Raw genomic sequence first — 17,534 nt, 5'->3', positions numbered from 1 at the left:
TCCCTTTAAGTCAATGAGAGCCTCTTCATTGTCATCAATGTAGGTTTGGTTAGGCCCTGGGGTCCTGAGATTCTTGGCTTGAATCTCCTCTTGGGGATGGAAATCAGGTTTTATCTTTTCTTTTATTCCACTTCTATGGCTACGTCTACACTGCGCATTCTTGCGCAAGAAGATATGTAAATGAGGCATGGCGATGAATATCGCAGTGCCTCATTTGCATACCTAATGAGCCACCATTTTTGCACAAGGGGCTTTTGCTCAAGAAGGAGTTGTCTACACTGCTCCTTCTTGCGCAAACCCCCCCTCTTGTGCAGGAACTTAATTCGAACTAGCGGTGCGCTTAATTCGAACTAGGAAAACCTCATTCCACGAAGACTAATGCCTAGTTCGAATTAAGGGCTGTGTAGCCACTTAATTCGAACTAGTGGGAGGCTAGCCCTCCCCAGCTTTCCCTGGTGACCACTCTGGGCACCACCAGGGAAACTCTTCTGCCCCTCTCCCAGCCCTGGAGCCCTTAAAGGGACATGGGCTGGCTACGGTGCCTGTGCCAGGTGCAAGCCTGTCAGCACCCAGCCAGCAGACCCTGCACCTGGTACGGCTCGAGCCAGCCACCCGATGCCCCCCAGCCCTCCGCCTCTTCCCGGGACCAGGCTGGCGGCTCTCGGGAGCCTGCCTGGGTCTGCAAGAGGCGGGAGCCCACCTGGTCTAGTGCGGACATCGTGGACCTCATTCATGACCTCTGCACTAGGCACAGGAAAGTGGCCGTCTAGGGCAGGATAGCTGCCAACCTGGCCACCCAGGAGCAGGTTGGCATGAAAATCAAGGTGGTCCACTGAGACCCCCGACCCTGAGCCCTGAGCTTAGAATGGCCATACTGGGTCAGACCAAAGGTCCATCTAGCCCAGTAGCCTGTCTGCCGACAGCAGCCAACACTAGGTACCTTGAATGGTCATCGAGTCCAGTCCCCTGCCTTCATAACAGGACCAAGTCCCATCCCTGACAAATTTTTGCCCCAAATCCCTAATGGCCTCTGCAAAGATTGAACTCACAACCTGGGGTTTGGCAGGTGGTCCATGGAGGTTGCCCATGAAAATTTTTTGATTGTCCTGGTGGTCTGTGGACTGAAATGAGTTGAGAACCACTGCCTTAAGCTGACCTTCCAGGTCTAGTGTAGACCTGGCCTCAGTTACTGCATTTCAGAGCAAGTGTACCAGTGTCTCCCATGTGTCACTGCACCCTTTGTCAAGCACTGGAATGGCTACAAGAAAATGCATACGCAGCCCTGATAAAGTGCACTCGCCTGATGTAAAGAAAAGGTAGGCCCAAATCAGAGGCTCATTGCATAATTGCACAGCACAACAGATATGTGAAAATGTTAGGTTACTGCATGCATGTGTGGTCATGGCTCCATGCCCGTCCCTCTTCATGCAGAACATCCAACACGACCACCCTTCGGCTTGGAAAGCCACATAATGCACCAGCTGTAATTTACACTATCTCATGGCCTATGCTGCACAGTCATATGCAAGATGCATGCTTCCAGCTCGACAGCTCTCTCTGCACGCTTTTGAACACAGCCGCACCAAAGATTTCTGCATTGCTCTCGAAAGCTGCTGCCTCACCGCAAGTAGCAATAATAGTCCACAGCCAATTAGCAATTACGAGCATTTTGCCATATGCCTGCTGATGCTCTGTGGGCGCCTGCATTACACACAGCATGGCTAAGGGTAGGTTCCTTAAGCCTCCCCTCTCTTCTTCTTCAAAGCAATACAGGATCTCACCTAGTCTCGTTAAAATGACAGAGGGCCTGAAGTGAAATGGAGGGTGACAGCAGATGGCAGCATCACTCAATTCTTGACGCTGGATTTAAATCAAACAGGCCCATTTCCTTTGGATTTCTGAGAAAAGCAACACCCCTGTGTTAGCACGGAGCATTTCAAAAGGGTTAATCAGGTGTAGGGATATGAGGTGTCTGACTGATTTTTATGTTTTTGTGCGCTGAAGATCCCAGCCCCGTTCCTCCGCTCCAGGGTCTGTCACGTGCGGTTTACCCCAGTGTCGTATAACTCCCTTCCCTAAATAAAGAGGAGGCTGTTTATAAAGGGAGCCAAGATAAAGTCTGTTGGGGAATGATACAAAATCAGGGAATTTGGGGTAGAGAGATAACCTACAAGCATGTCAAACAACAAAGAAAATGGTGGTATGGTGACCCATTCAGTGGGCTTGAAGCCCAGACCCAGCTTGGTAAACCCTGGCCCCATCAGATAAATCCAGGGGAGGAGACCTCTATACAAAGACTTAGTGACTGATGGTGACTGCTGCTTGAAGGGTGCTCTGGACCTTCAACCCACAGGCTCGACAGCCTTTTGAGAGGACAGCTGAGCAGCCTCTCGATGTTATTGAGGGAGGGAAGAGAGCTGCAGATGGTTCAGGGCGGCAGGTGAGTTGATGATGAATGAATGTCTCTTCCTTTTCTCCTCACGGGCGCTGATGGGGGTCTGCGATGAATTTCAGAGGAGACCCACGCTCTTGCAGCCCGTGGGGTGGACAGCAGCAACTGATATCACTCAGTCTTATATAGGCTTTTTGGCGGGAAACTTGAGGTGAATGGAACTCTCACCAAAGTGGGAAAATCCGGTTAGAACCAGTTTCCCAACGGTCTCTGAATGTTCCAGAGGGAGAGGGCAAAGCCCAAGATGGAGCCCAGGGGTCAAAGGTGAGTGACTCCATTTTGTTTTACATAAAATCACTGTTTTAACATTAAGATCGTTAATATATAGTCAAACATGCCACACAATTATATATATTCCATATTCGCTACTAAGACCTGGTATCTCAGTCGTTCACAACACTCTTGTGAAGCAAATGTTTGTGCAACCAGGAATGGGCAAGACGGTGACTAGCGGCCCTTCACCGCCGACTGTTGTTTAGTGGGCTGTGAAGAACTCCAGAAGGATCAAGTTTGTTTCCCTGCCTGTAAAGTGGGTTTAACAAGAGTGACCTCCTTTTTAAACCTCTTTGAGATCTACTGATGAAAAGTGCGATACGAGAAAAGTGGCTATTCCAGGCTCACAAAACCTACCTTGTACAAGTACTCCAAAAATTGCTTGCACGGATCACTGTGCTTTTGCGATGTCTACCACAAAGGGGTGCCCAATCTCAGACTCCACAACAGAACAATAGTTCACAACAGCTCCTTGACATATTTTTGCTGTAGAAAAAAACAGACTCACAATTCCTACACAGTCAGGGGCACATTAGTTCTACAATTACCCTTCTATTACTAGTAACGAGCAGCCAGATACATCCCCCAGAACTCTCCTGCCCCCCCCCCATTGTTTCATTGTTAATAAGTGCTCTGAAGTAACAGCAGCAAAATGAACCAAGTTAACGTTTCTTGCTAGGTCAAAAATCAATGCACGCCAAATATCAAATTATTCTTCACTCACAACCAACCAGCCTCCATGTGTTCTCCCCAGCTGCAAAGGGTAATCCAGATACAACTCTTGCTATGCACAGCGAAGTTGGGGGGGAAGGGAGTTTGTCCGGGCTCTTCCCCAGGCCGGGTTGGTCACATGGTTGGTCTGTGCCTAGTGACATGAGCAGGAGCGGATGAGAGTTTTGCAGGGCCCAGGGCAGCACAATATTGTGGGGCCCCCCTTTGGAGAAAAAACAGAAAAAAGCCCCCCCCCCCATGCCCACTCCTCCAGTAGCCCCACACTGATCATGTGAGCTACCCCCTCCTCATCCCCTCTCCTAACACCTCCCTCTACACACCTGCCCTCTCTCTCTTCTGGTGCTGGTCCCTCCCCTGCAGGTGTCTGCCCTTCTGCTTCACCCCCAGAATCCCCTGGCACCTGCACCTTCCCTTACCCCTGCACCCTCCTGGTGCCTCCCCCTTCCCTCACTGCCCCTGCACCCTTTGCCCTGTTTTTCCTGGATGCCCACCCCCTCACCACGCTCTGCCTCCATGCTTTCACACATGCCTTGCTCCAGCCCCTGCTTTCTCATACCCACCCCTCCTTTCAAGCCTTCTCCCTCCCCCCTTTAGCCCTCAATGCCCTTAACCTCTCCTCGCCCAGCATCACCCTGTCGGCCCTCCCACTGACACCTGCTCTCCTTCCCTTTTCCTCATTGTCTGCAATTGGGCTCCTGGCATTTGTCTCACTTCCCCTTTCTTCTCCTGACCTGCCCCCCTCCCCTCAGCACAAACCCCTTCCTCTGCCATCCACCTTCTGCCTTCCAGTGTACGGGACGGCTGCGGCCCAGGCTCCAGGCCATGTGCCGAACCGAGTGGTGCAATGCTGGGCCGCACGGTTTTGAAGTCCCGGGCCGTGACGTCACGCCACGCCACACCCAGGCGTGTTCCCTCTCAGCTGTTGGGCGGTGTTTCAGCACACCGCGCATGCGCTCCCTCGGCCCCATGTGGCCCGTACTGGCTGGCGCTGGGGAATTTCAAGAGTGCGGGGCTGCAGTGCCCAGCCACAATCCCCCGCCTCCTCCAGCAGCCACCAGCTGGCCCTCCTGCGGATGGCCCACCGGGAAATTCCCGGTATCCTGCTGGGCCAGTCCGCCCCTGGTGCTGGTCCTACTGAAGCGCGGAGCCCGGGGCAGCCGCCCCGCTCGCCCTGCCCTATATCCACCGCTGGACATGAGATCAACCTTTCCTCTTTTTTGTCATGATAGAAGTAGGAAAAGAGATAGAAATGAATAACACTAGGACAATTTGCGGCTGCTTCTCATTCCTTGTGCAGCTACACAGTGTGGGACCTGCAGAAAAGTTTAACGCACATCACGTTGTCTGGGAATCCTCCAGCCAGGTCTCTAGGAAACTTTCCTGATGGTGCTCTGCAGTCCGCTGCCAGTTTCTTGGCAGAGCTGCCTTGTTTCTTCCCCCCGCTGTAGGAAACATCGCCATGTTAATTGACAATTACTGCTGAAGGAACCAAAGCAGCATACGGGCAAACAGCATATGGACCCCATCTGAAGCTGCATGTATGCAGACACGCACTCACGCATCCCCTGTTATCCTCAGGTGTGAGATACCAGCTTTTGTGACCCCACCTGTGGCAAATGGTGCCAGTATCCAGAGGCACCTGTGTGGATCACCCTCTGAAACCACCCAGATCTTTGACCCGTCTTGCCCTTTTCCTTCCTGGGCTGAAATCACCAGCTGTGTCTAGACTGGCCAATTTTTCCAGAAAATCAGCTGCTTTTCCAGAAAAGCTTGCCAGCTGTCTACACTGGCCACTTGAATTTCCGCAAAAGTACTGACTTCCTGCTGTAAGAAATCAGTGCTTCTTGCGGAAATACTATGCTGCTCCCGTTCGGGCAAAAGTCCTTTTGCACAAAAGGGCCAGTGTAGACAGCTGAGATTTGTTTTCGCAAAAAAGCCCCGATCGTGAAAATGGTGATCGGGGCTTTTTTGCGGAAAAGCGCGTCTAGATTGGCACGGATGCTTTTCTGCAAAAAGTGCTTTGGCACAGACGCTTTTCTGCAAATCTAGACGCTCTGTTCCGAAAATGCTTTTAACGGAAAACTTTTCCGTTAAAACCATTCCCGGAAAATCATAGAATCATAGAATCATAGAATAATAGGACTGGAAGGGACCTCAAGAGGTCATCGAGTCCAGCCCCCCGCCCTCAAGGCAGGACCAAGCTCCGTCTACACCATCCCTGACAGATGTCTATCTAACCTGTTCTTAAATATCTCCAGAGAGGGAGATTCCACCACCTCCCTAGGCAATTTATTCCAATATTTGACCACCCTGACAGTTAGGAATTTTTTCCTAATGTCCAATCTAAACCTCCCTTGCTGCACTTTAAGCCCATTACTCCTTGTCCTGTCCTCAGAAACCAAGAGGAACAAATTTTCTCCTTCCTCCTTGTGACACCCCTTTAGATATTTGAAAACCGCTATCATGTCCCCCCGTAATCTTCTTTTTTCCAAACTAAACAAGCCCAGTTCATGAAGCCTGGCTTCATAGGTCATGTTCTCTAAACCTTTAATCATTCTTGTCGCTCTTCTCTGTACCCTTTCCAATTTCTCCACATCTTTCTTGAAATGTGGCGCCCAGAACTGGACACAGTACTCCAGCTGAGGCCTAACTAGTGCAGAGTAGAGCGGCAGAATGACTTCACGAGTTTTGCTTACAACACACCTGTTGATACAACCTAGAATCATATTTGCTTTTTTTGCAACAGCATCACACTGTTGACTCATATTCAACTTGTGGTCCACTATGACCCCTAGATCCCTTTCCGCCATGCTCCTTCCTAGACAGTCGCTTCCCATCTTGTATGTATGGAACTGATTGTTCCTTCCTAAGTGGAGCACTTTGCATTTCTCTTTATTAATCCTCATCCTGTTTACCTCTGACCATTTCTCTAACTTGCTAAGGTCATTTTGAATTATGTCCCTATCCTCCAAAGAAGTCGCAACCCCACCCAGTTTGGTATCATCTGCAAACTTAATAAGCGTACTCTCTATCCCAATATCTACATCATTGATGAAGATATTGAACAGTACGGGTCCCAAAACAGACCCTTGAGGAACTCCACTTGTTATCCCTATCCAGCAGGATTTAGAACCGTTAACAACAACTCTCTGACTATGGTTATGCAGCCAATTATGCACCCACCTTATCGTGGCCCTATCTAAGTTATATTTGCCTAGTTTATCAATAAGAATATCATGCGAGACCGTATCAAATGCCTTACTAAAGTCTAGGTATATGACATCCACCGCTTCTCCCTTATCCACAAGGCTCGTTATCTTATCAAAGAAAGCACCAATCTAGACGCAGCCACTCTGTTTAGGGCTTTGGCCATGCGGTGTGCTTGCCAAGAGAAAGTGAAAAAGAGGTGCCTGTAACATCACTCCAATCCCCACAGTGAACGTCCCAACTCCAAACCAATTCACAACGGACCCACAGCAGCATGGGCAGTGGGTGAACCTAGGGCTGGGAGAGGCAGCCCCGCCTCTACCACCCAAAGCCCTGCCCCAGTCAGGAGCCAAGCTCTCCACCACCACAGAGGCAGGGTTCCAGCTCCCCCTCCTCCCGCAAGCCACTCCACACTACAGAGGCAGGTCCTCAGCCCCAAGCCTCCTCAGCCCCAGAGCACAGGGAGGGTGGGCGGTGTGTGGGCCCAGCCTCCCCCTCCCCTAAGAATGGGGAGGGAAGAGGGCACCCGGCCCCAGCCTTCCCAGCCCCAGAGCACGGAGGAGCAGTGCATGGCCGCAGCCTCAGCATGGCTAGGAGCCCTGCTGAAGCAGGGAGCAGAGAGTGGGCAAAGCCACGCTTGACAGTTTGGGAAGGCAATGCCTCCCCTTCCCCCTATACCTGCCACCCATGCCCAGCAATCAGGAATTGCCAGCTTCCATGCAGCGATGGCCACGTGCATTTGCACTGTGAGGACAGCACTCCCGTGGGTGTCTTCTGCTCCAGGGTCTGTCACGTGCGGTTTACCCCAGTGTCGTATAATGGTGAGCTCTGCACTCCATTCCAGCGAGGTGGCTTTGCATCTCTGGAAGGTTTTCAGCCACCACCCTGCCTACAGGGCATTAAGCCCTCCTGGCCTGGTGCAGGGTATGCACACCCGTCACAATGCCGTATGATGTAGTAGATGAAGAGCTCTCCCCTGTCAGCATAATAAATGTTCTCCACCAATGGCAGAAGCTATGTTGTCAGGAAAAGTTCTCCCACCGACATTGCAAGTACATGCAAGTGCTTATGCCGGTATGAATAAGCAACTACCTCCTCCTTGAGTGACACAAATTATGCTGGAATAAGCTATAGTGTAGACACAGCCTTAAAAACTTGGACTGTAAATCAAATGCTGCTCATAAAGGATGGGATTCTCATCTCCCTGAACAGTACCTTGCTCCACAATCTGTCCAGTCAAAAGCCACAGGGCTCGCTCATGGGACAAGGCACCATTCAATGGGTCTTCAAAAGACTGTGCAATGACTCAGTTAAAGGAGGAAACTTTTGCATGGCAACTAGATTCACATAAACATGCAAGAGCGGAATTTGCACTTACAACAATCAATGCCATTCTTTGACATAAAGGACTTGAGAGAGGCCCATGTATGCTACTGCTAAAAAATAGACCACGCTGGCACCAAAGAAGGAAGTCACGGATACCAGCACTCCGCCCATGTGACGTCAAGGAAGGACACCACCCCAAGCATAGAAACAATGCCCTGTTGTGTCAGATGAGTTGTCAAAGTGAGGAAAGCAAACACACAATAGTAGTAATTCCCCCTGAAAGATGTTTTGGTAGGGAAAAGTGACAGACATTGATTTTCTCTTTCTGCAATCCTAGCATGTAATTCTACAATGCCAAATGTCTTCATGGAGCCCACCGGAAAATTATTCAACAATGCCATAAAAGGCTTGTCCACAGTTGACAATGTACCAGAATAGCTATTCCAGAGTAATTCGTAATTTAATGAATATTCATAAAGGCGATTATAATTTGATTAGTAATGATTCAATCGTTGTTTTGGAATACTTATCTTGGTAAATTTCCAAATGTAGCTGACCCCTTCGCCAGCAATATTTGTGCCTAGCAACACCTCGCTCTGCGGCCCACATCCTCAGCTGGTGTAAACCAGCGTCGCTCCATTGATTTCAATCGAGCTGTACCAGGTGACTGCGGCTGAGGATCTGGCCACATCTGTGTTTGAAAAAGGAAAAATATTGAGCACCCCTCTGTGATGGGACGGGACGGAGCGGGTCTGGGCACAGCTGAGGGCATCTGCTCAGGGCGAAATGCTCAAAACTCGGGGCTCCTTACAGCCCCAGACTGGAGACCTTCCAAACAGGTCACAAACCAGTCACACCGAGTGCTTTGGCTGCCAGTATGGCCAGTCAGAAGCCTCACGAACAAAACCCCTCTGACATCCCAGCTCTTCCTGTGCCCCAATCAGCCCCGGGCCTGCACACAGGTGTGGGGTGTTAAAATCCAATCTCACCTATCCCGAACGGGTTCTTCCGTTTCTTCCAAGAAACCAGCCACAGATCCCAATTAATTTACACTCTGGATTTTATCCACAAGATCACGCTGAGCCACAATCTAAAGGTTTATTACTAAAAGAAAGAAAAGCGTGAGAGTGAGGTTATTAAGGAGAATACATTACATGCATCGAATCTCCCAGTTCTTGATACAGGCTCTTAGCAGAGATGTTGTAAACTGCTATCTTATAAGTCTCTGGTGTACATCCTATGCCAGGATGGGTCCATGGTTCTTTCCAGCTCATTGTTCCCTGCAAGGCTGCATCTGAGATCAGGAGCTAAACTGAAGACAAGATGGAGGTTGCCATATGGCACTTATATACCTCTCCTGGCCAGAGCAGGTCACATGGCTGAGCGATCTATCTCTGTTTCACATGCTGGCACCCATTATGCCCTGGCTGATGTGCAGGTATCAGTCACACTCCTCAGGTGTGTATTGGCACCTAGAGATTCATTGTCTCCTTGCTAATTAGCATAGCCACTGGCTGAATATTCGTTGCCTATTGCTCTATCTCAGACAGAGAATCTTCCAGCATCAACACAGAATACATGTTTATAACTCCACATACAGATATTATACAAGTACATGAATAGCATATACAGAATCAGTAGAACATAAGCTTTCATTCAACATCTCACATGACCCCCTTTGTACAGACTTTTGGGGCAAACACCCCTTCTCTCCCCATGAGTGCAACAGTGAACTTTAGAATCCAATAACGTGACACCAGGTTACTGCAGCTGAGGATCTGTGCTTTGAAAAAGGAAACATATTGAGCATCCATCTACAGATCCTCAGGGCCACTTTCAGTGTGTCACCAGCTGAGAATCCAGACCCAGAGGCTCCAAAATCATTAGTCACTCCTACAAATGTCGGCCTACAGAAATGAAGACGAGCATTGAAAATAGGGCCTTGTTCTTCCAGAGCCTGTCAGTGCACCAAACACAGAGCCAAATGCTCTCCATGCTCAGATTCTTGGCCTCTTTTGGCCCAACCAGTTACCCAATATTTCAGGACTTAGTGGATTGTTTCTGTTAGGAGGGAAAACTACTGATCCCAGTCAGGTATTTCTTTCGTGCAATCCTATTTATTTACAGAGGATGAGCACAATGTCCCGTTTCCCTGAACAGAGGAGGAACTAACAACTGCAGACCGTTTCCTTGCTCACAATTCCCCAATCTCCAGCCAGTTCTGCATCCCCAGGAGCAATGTCTCCTGGCTCTCTCAGGACAGGCTTCTCTCACTTTCTGCCTTGTTCCTTAGGCCTGGTCCACACTGAGATCGATAGAGCTATGTGGCTTCAGGGGGCTATGTTGGCCTAATCCCTGGTGTGGATGTGGCTAGGACGATGCAAGAATGAGTCCATCAACCTGGCAATTGCCATGCATGGTTGTGGTGCTGCCGCAGCAATGGGAAAAACCTTTCTGGTGCTGGAGTGTGCTTCTACCCTCTGGGGTTACAGCAGCATAGTGACGGGGCTGTAGCTGTGTCTCTGTAGCCTGCATCGTAGAGAGAAGTCCTAGAACACAGAGACAGACAGCCTCAAGCAGTCAGTCCTGTCATCCCTGCATTTGTATCTAGTCACAGGGAAATCCTTCAGATTTCTCCAGTGTTCCCTGTAAACGGAGCACTTGGGTGACCACCCAGGAGAGATTCAAATGCCACCCAGCTGATTAGAAGAGTGCCCACAATGGGAAGCATGTGTTTCTACTGGTGGTGCACATCCATACATGCCTCAGTGCACATCACAAAATTTATTTTGCACACGGATGAAAAAAATGAGAGGGAACATTGCATGCGGCCCATTGTCTTGGGGAGTGGTGTCCTATTGTTTTCAGCTATCATAATACGAGGCATTTAATTGCTCCTTCCCATTATCCTGAAAGAAATATGACACACACATCAGCCTTAATGAAGTCTGTGATTGTTTATAGCTCAAAGACCCTCTTGACAGCAACCACTAAAGCCATGTCTACAGTACAAGATGAGGTTGAATCTATTGCTGGTCAACTGAGTGTGCAAAGTCGAAGGTCTATGTCCCCAGGGTGGGCAAGAATTCAATGTAGTTTGAAGTGGCGTGTCCTCGTTAGGGAGACAGCCACCGACTTTGACAGTGATGCACTGTGGGTAGCTAGAGAGCCACAGGAAACAGTCTGTCTGCACCTTTTTTGGCCCTGCTTACCCATGCAGATGTTATAGCAGCGCAATTTCAGTTTGCATCAAACCCTTGTGGTGTTGAGATCCAGCTTAAGGTGCCTAATGATTCCGTTTGTCAAGAGCGTATGCAGGTCACTCCATCAGGAAGAGGACGAGGATGAATCTCGGATCCCAAGGACTTGCTGTACAGGCAAGTCCTTGCACTGATGGATTCCCTCAGGATGTCACAGATGAAGCTGGCTTTTCTTACTAAGTCATTTCTCAGAGCAGAATCTCACTTCTTTCTTTATTATACCTTACATTTGTATTCATTTACTTTCTAGGCATGTGATTATAACTAGAGCTTCCCTTAACCAGCCAGTTAAACACTCACAAACACACTGGGGGTGGGGCAGAAGTGACAGCCAATCAGGAAGCATTGAGGGTGTCTCAGAATTCTTAAGCAATGCCTTAGAATTCCAAATCGTGACTCACAGAACGTTGGACTCAGCTGACTGGAGGAGGAGTTTCATGGTGTCTAATATCTGTCTGTTGGCCTGTTTGGCGTGCCCCACTCTAGCTGCAGCCGAAGCAAGCACATGGAAGCTAGAGATACAGCCCAGCAAAGGCAGCCCTCCTTGGGCAAGGCTGCCTGCATCATCACTGGAGCATCCCGGGGCTTCGGCCGGAGCCTGGCCCTGCTGCTGGCCCCACAGTTGGAGGCTGGCTCCATCCTGTTCCTGGTGGCCCGATCCCGGGGGGCTCTGGCCGAGCTGGAGGCCAAGTTGCAGTGCAGTTTCCCTGGGCTGAAAGTGAATTCTGTGCCAGCTGACCTGGGCACCGAGGATGGGGTACAGCTGGTGCTCCAAGTGGTCCTGCACAAGCTACTAGGAGCTGCTGATCTGCAGCGACTCCTCATCATCAACAATGCAGGTGAAACCTCCTATAGCCGGTGCCTTCCAGCATGAGGGGCAGTAATACTGATGGAAGAATGGACTGTAGGGAGGGGCAATAGAGGGTGGGCTGGATGTGTGTGGTGGGGACACCGAGGAGGGGTTGTTGGGGGGACTATAGTGGGTGGGGGGCAGGTGCTCAATATGGTGTTGGGCAGGGATGCTGTGTCTCTAAGTTCCTCTTAAGTAGGATGTAGTGTGACAGACCATTACCAATTCAGACTAAGTGAGAATGGCGCGTCTGTCCATAATCTCTTGCAGAAAACGAATCAAAATGCCTTAGTATTTTTAAAAGATAATCGAAGAGTACTCTTCTGGCGGGTGGATGCCAGCCACAGAGATAAGGGGAAACAAAGAGGAGACTGGTAGAAAAATCACTGGGCTCTAGGAATGATGGATCATGAAGCTGGGGCTGTAAAAACAAAAATGCCAGAACGCCTGACTTTTTTTCCTGGCTCTGTCATTGCCTCTGTCTTTGTCTACACCCGACATTTTTCATGGGGATTTGCCCAGCATCATATAGACCCTTTTCTACTCTGGGGATGTGCTCTGATTACCTCCATCAGTGTAGCTGCATGGTGCACAGCCCTGGGCTGTGTCTACACTGGCATGAATTTCCGGAAATGCTTAAAACGGAATACTATTCCGTTTTCAGTTTTTCCGGAAAAGGAGCGTCTACATTGGCAGGCTGCTTTTCCGGAAAAGCCCTTTTTCCAAAAAAGCATCTGTGGCCAATGTAGACGCGCTTTTCCGGAAAAGAGCCCCGATTGCCATTTTCGCGATCGGGGCTTTTTTCCGGAAAAGACTACTGGGTTGTCTACACTGGCCCTTTTCCAGAACAGTGTTCCGGAATAAGGACTTATGCCCGAGCGGGAGTAGAATAGTTTTTCCAGAATAGCGGCTGATTTTGTACAGTAGAGCATCGTTGCTTTTCTGGAAATTCAAGGGCCAGTGTAGACAGCTCGCAGCTTATTCCGGAAAAGCGGCTGATTTTCTGGAATAAGTGGCCCAGTGTAGACACAGCCCCGTTGTAGACAAGCAAATCTGCTGTTTGCATCAATGGATCTTACCTGTACTTGAAATTAGGATAAGCCACAACTGTACTAATATTGGCTTTGATTGTCTGTGTTGAGGCTGTGCACCGGTGCAGTTGTGCTGGTGGCTGTACTCATCACTAATCTGTGGGTTAGTGAAGGCCTCTGTGTGGGCATGTCTACACTTCAAAACTATTTTGAAATAACTAAAATCGATTTAATATCTTCTGAAATAACAAAATCAAAATAGTGCGTCCCCACGAGCCTCAAAATTAGTCTGAGGCAGGCTCTGTTATTGTGGACACATTAGTTTAACTTAGAGCCCCAGGAAACACTGGGGAGTAAATTATTTGAATTGCTCTGGGGAGTAATTATTTTGAAATAGCAGCACTGGAGTGTCCACACTACCGTTACCTTGAAAAGGAGTACAGATTTCAGAATAAGCGGCCTGTTATTTCGAAATAATGGGCTTGGTAAGGTGGGCATGCCACTTATTAATTTGACTTGAGGGGAGTTATTTTGAAATAAAGCCCTAGTGTAGACCAGGGCTGTGTGTTGGTCAAGTTCCTGTGGTTAGGTCGTAGGACCTCCCCTGCCTCAGTTTCCCTATCTGTACTATCAGGATAATACTGCACAGGGATGTGGTAGGACAAATGTAATTAATGTTTCTCAGTACACTGCCAATATTCAGTGCTATGTAAATACCAAGTACTAGGCCATGTTCTGTCTCTTTTCAGGATCCCTTGGAGACATTTCCAAATCCTTTGTGGATTTCACCAGCGCCGCCGAAGTCAACAGCTACTTTGCCTTCAACGTCACCTCGGCGCTTTGCCTCACGTCGTCCATCCTGAAGGCCTTCCCAGGGCAGCCTGGCTTGTGCAAGACGGTCGTGAATGTCTCTTCACTGTGTGCCCTGAAACCCTTCAAGAGCTGGACATTGTACTGCACTGGGAAGGCCTCCCGGGACATGATGTTCCAGGTCCTGGCCCTTGAAGAGCCTGGTGTCAGAGTTATCAGTTATGCCCCAGGTAGGGTCCTGGTTTTGCTGGGGATGCAGAACGTAGTGCCTAGAACTTTATCAACAATTCATAAACTCATACGGCTAGAAGGGACCCCAAGGTCATGTAGTCTAATCCCTTGCCAAGAGGAAGGATTTGTACCAAGTGGTGTTAACCTGTACCAGGTTTGAACAATAGCCTCTCACACTGACTTTGCACTGGTGTTAATCACAACTGAGGGTGCAAGATGGGAGAACTGGCCCCCTCGATCACTAGTTGGAGACAGTGGTGTTCAGACTATGTGTAGAAATCTTTATCTTCAAGCCAGTCCTTCCATAGAAACACAGTTCTTTGCACGAGAGCTCATAGATTCTGTATGATATAGAAAATAGTTGTCCAGTCAAAGCTAGAAATCTCCGGGATGACTAAACTCTTTCCCTTCCTCTTTGGTGTATATTGACTTTTTATTTTTTTAAAGAGAACTTCTTAGCACAAGTGCAGTCATATAGCGAACCCCATGCTGCATCAGGATCTACTCAACAAACAAATTATAAAGTGTTGTCCACCTAATGGCACGAATAGTGAAGAATCATTTTTTTTTTGCAAGGGTCATTTGTAGTTTAAGGCGTCATGCAGTAATGCAAGTGCAGAATGAATATACAACTTTTCTCTTGTCATCTTCCCCTCCAAGGGCACGTCTACAAACAGAAAAAGCGGGCATGTTCTTTCGACATCCCTGTATTCCTCATTGTATGAGGAAGAAGTGATGTTCCGAAAGAGGAGATTTTTCCAAAGTTTGGCCCCATGTAGATGGACCACATTTCAGAAAAGCCTCCTCAGAAAAAAAAGCGGGAAAAGATACGCAAATTGCGGTTCACAATTTGCGTATTGTTTTCCAACTTTTCTTTGCAGTCTAGACATAGTCTAAGTTATCAATGAAAATATTGACTAGTAGTGGACTTGACTCACCTTTCAGGACCGTACTACATATGTCCTCTTGGTTTGATGGCAACCCATTGATAACTACTCTTTATGGCCTTTCAGCAATGGTAATTTCATCTAGTTTTGCATTTCTCTAGTTTGCTTATGAGAATGTCACATGGGAATGTATCAAAAACTTTACTAAAATCAAGGTATTTCACATCTGCTCCCCCTCCATCCAGTAGGCTTGTCAAAGAAGGAAGTTAAGTTGGTTTGACAGGACTCGTTCTTGATAAATCCATGCTGGCTATTCCTTATAACCCTTTTATCCTCCACGTGCTCACAAATTGACTACTTAATAATTTGTTCCAGGAACTTTTTAGGTATCCAACTGAGGCTGACGACTGGCCTGTGATTCCCCTGGTGCTCTTGGTTCTCCTTCTTAAAGACAGGTTCTATGTTTGGAGCATCTGCTTTTCGATAATGACAGTGGGCCAAATTCTTATCTGGTGTAAATCTGAGACAAGAGCTTGATCCAATATTCACTGATGTTAGTGGGAAGAATGTTTTTGCTTGACTTCAGTGGGCATTAGGGTGGGTACTTTTTACATTAGACCCACTCCTGCTCCCACTGAATTAAGAGAGAATCAGGTGAGCTGAATTCTTCATTGCCTTGTGGCCTCATTTACTGTGTGGCTGAAGGCAAAACACTAGCACTCCGGCTTGGCTGCAGTTTTTTTTGTTTTGTTTTGGGGTTTTTTGCACTTTCTGCGCAAGTGTGACTATAAATAGAAAGGGCAAGGCAGTGGAGGTGTGAGCCTATTGATTTCAGGTCCCTGGCGTCAACACTTGCTCCAGATGTAGCTGATGTGCGGAGAACAGCATTTTCCCCATTGCCTTTGCCTCCTATTTCCTGTCACCTGGGCTGCTCTTGCAGCCAACCAGGGGCTGAGTAGCAGAATGATTGACAGGCTTCTGCATTCCATTTGTCACATGACTGGCCTTTTCTGTTCCCCTTGCTGCTCCAGGTCCCCTGGACACAGAAATGCAGCAGCTGGCCCGCACAAAATCAGGAGACCCAGAAATACGCCGGCAGCTCCTTAACATGAAGAATAGTGGACAATTGGTGGACTGCAGCCTGTCAGCCCAAAAGCTAGTGAGCCTTCTGCTGGAGGACATGTTCGACTCTGGGGCACATGTAGACTTCTACGCAATTTAATCTGTCCGTCCCCTTACTTCTCTTTCCAGCATCTTGGCTTCTGCTTCTGCAACTGAGCTATCATAAAATGCCTTCTGCTTTTCAGACATGCTTACTGAGGGTATGTCTACACAACAGCATTATTTTGAAATATCTTATTTTGAAATAGTTAATTTGAAATAAGTTATTTCAAAATAACACGTCTACACACAAAATACATTTCGAAATAGCGTTCTGCTATTTCAAAATAGCGCGTCCACACTGAGTGGACGCTGAATCACATTGAAGGCCGGCCGGAACCAGGTCCGGCAGGGCATCAGGTCAGGAGTTACTTTGTGTGGCTGCTGCCTGAGGCTATCTGAGATCTGTGCTTAAAGGGACGCCCTGGACAGCTGGTTCTCAAGTTTCCCTGCTTGCTTGCCTACCTTGATGAGGGACAGCAAAGCTTATTGTCTCTGCATGATCTGGTTGCCCTCACTCGGGACACCACAGCACTCTGCAACATGGAGCCAGAGCGGCCCCTGGGCACTCTGGTGCTTCTCTTGGATGCGTTGCTGTGAGCTTCGTGCACTTGCTGCAGGCTGCCATCTGGGAGGCTATCAGTATCCAGGAGGCCCTGCGGGAGAGCTTCCACCCTGAGGAGCACTAAGAGCCTCCCTGGTCTGCCCCACTGGGGGCTTGTGCCTCATTCCTCCCTCACTTCCTTCCACTTACCTCTCCCTAACCCCCCTTCCTGATGTCAAATAAAATACATGTATTTTCATGAACACAAACTCTTTATTTAACAAAACTGGGGGGTGGGGAATGAAACTCTGGTGAGACTGGGGAAAGGAGGTGGGAGAGGGGAGAAGAGAGGGTGGAAGAGGGGAGGAGGAAACCTGGGAGGAGGGAGCTGGAAGGGGGAAGTTCAGGTTTGGGGGTCTCCCCAGACCAACTTGATTTTCATGCAAACCTGCTCTTGGGTTTGCATGTAGCCTTTGGTGGCCAGGCTGGCAGCTATCCTGCCATAGATGGTTGCATTCCTCCATCTAGTGCCGAGATCATGGATGTTGGGGGCATCCCCCCAACCTGCATAAGGTCCATGATCTCCGCCCTGGACCAGGAAGTTGCCCGCCTTCTCCAGCCCCTGGCAGGCTCTTGGGAGCTGGCAGACTGCTCCTGGGGAGCGGTGGAGGGCTGGCTGCCAGTGGCTTGCTGGCTATGTTTTGGGGCCACTGGGTTAGGGACAGTGACTGCTGGCTCTGGGCTGGCAGGCTTGGAGCTGGCACAGGCAC

The 17,534-nt window shown here is 48.9% G+C and overlaps 1 protein-coding gene across 1 annotated transcript; it reads left to right on the top strand.

Annotated features, from left to right (window-relative positions):
* Positions 1–11,672: 11,672 nt before the first annotated feature.
* On the top strand, positions 11,673–17,026 carry SPR (sepiapterin reductase). The gene is made up of 3 exons (XM_006126869.3): positions 11,673–12,089; positions 13,881–14,171; positions 16,091–17,026. Exons 1-3 carry the CDS (start codon positions 11,756–11,758, stop codon positions 16,279–16,281), a joined length of 816 nt encoding a protein of 271 aa, XP_006126931.2. The 5' UTR covers positions 11,673–11,755; the 3' UTR covers positions 16,282–17,026.
* The last annotated feature ends 508 nt before the right edge of the window (positions 17,027–17,534 follow it).

This window comes from Pelodiscus sinensis, chromosome 5, assembly GCF_049634645.1.
Source record: "Pelodiscus sinensis isolate JC-2024 chromosome 5, ASM4963464v1, whole genome shotgun sequence".
Lineage (NCBI taxonomy): Eukaryota > Metazoa > Chordata > Testudines > Trionychidae > Pelodiscus > Pelodiscus sinensis.
The sequence above is the reverse complement of the archived record's forward strand: the minus strand, read 5'-3'. Positions and strand labels throughout refer to the sequence as shown.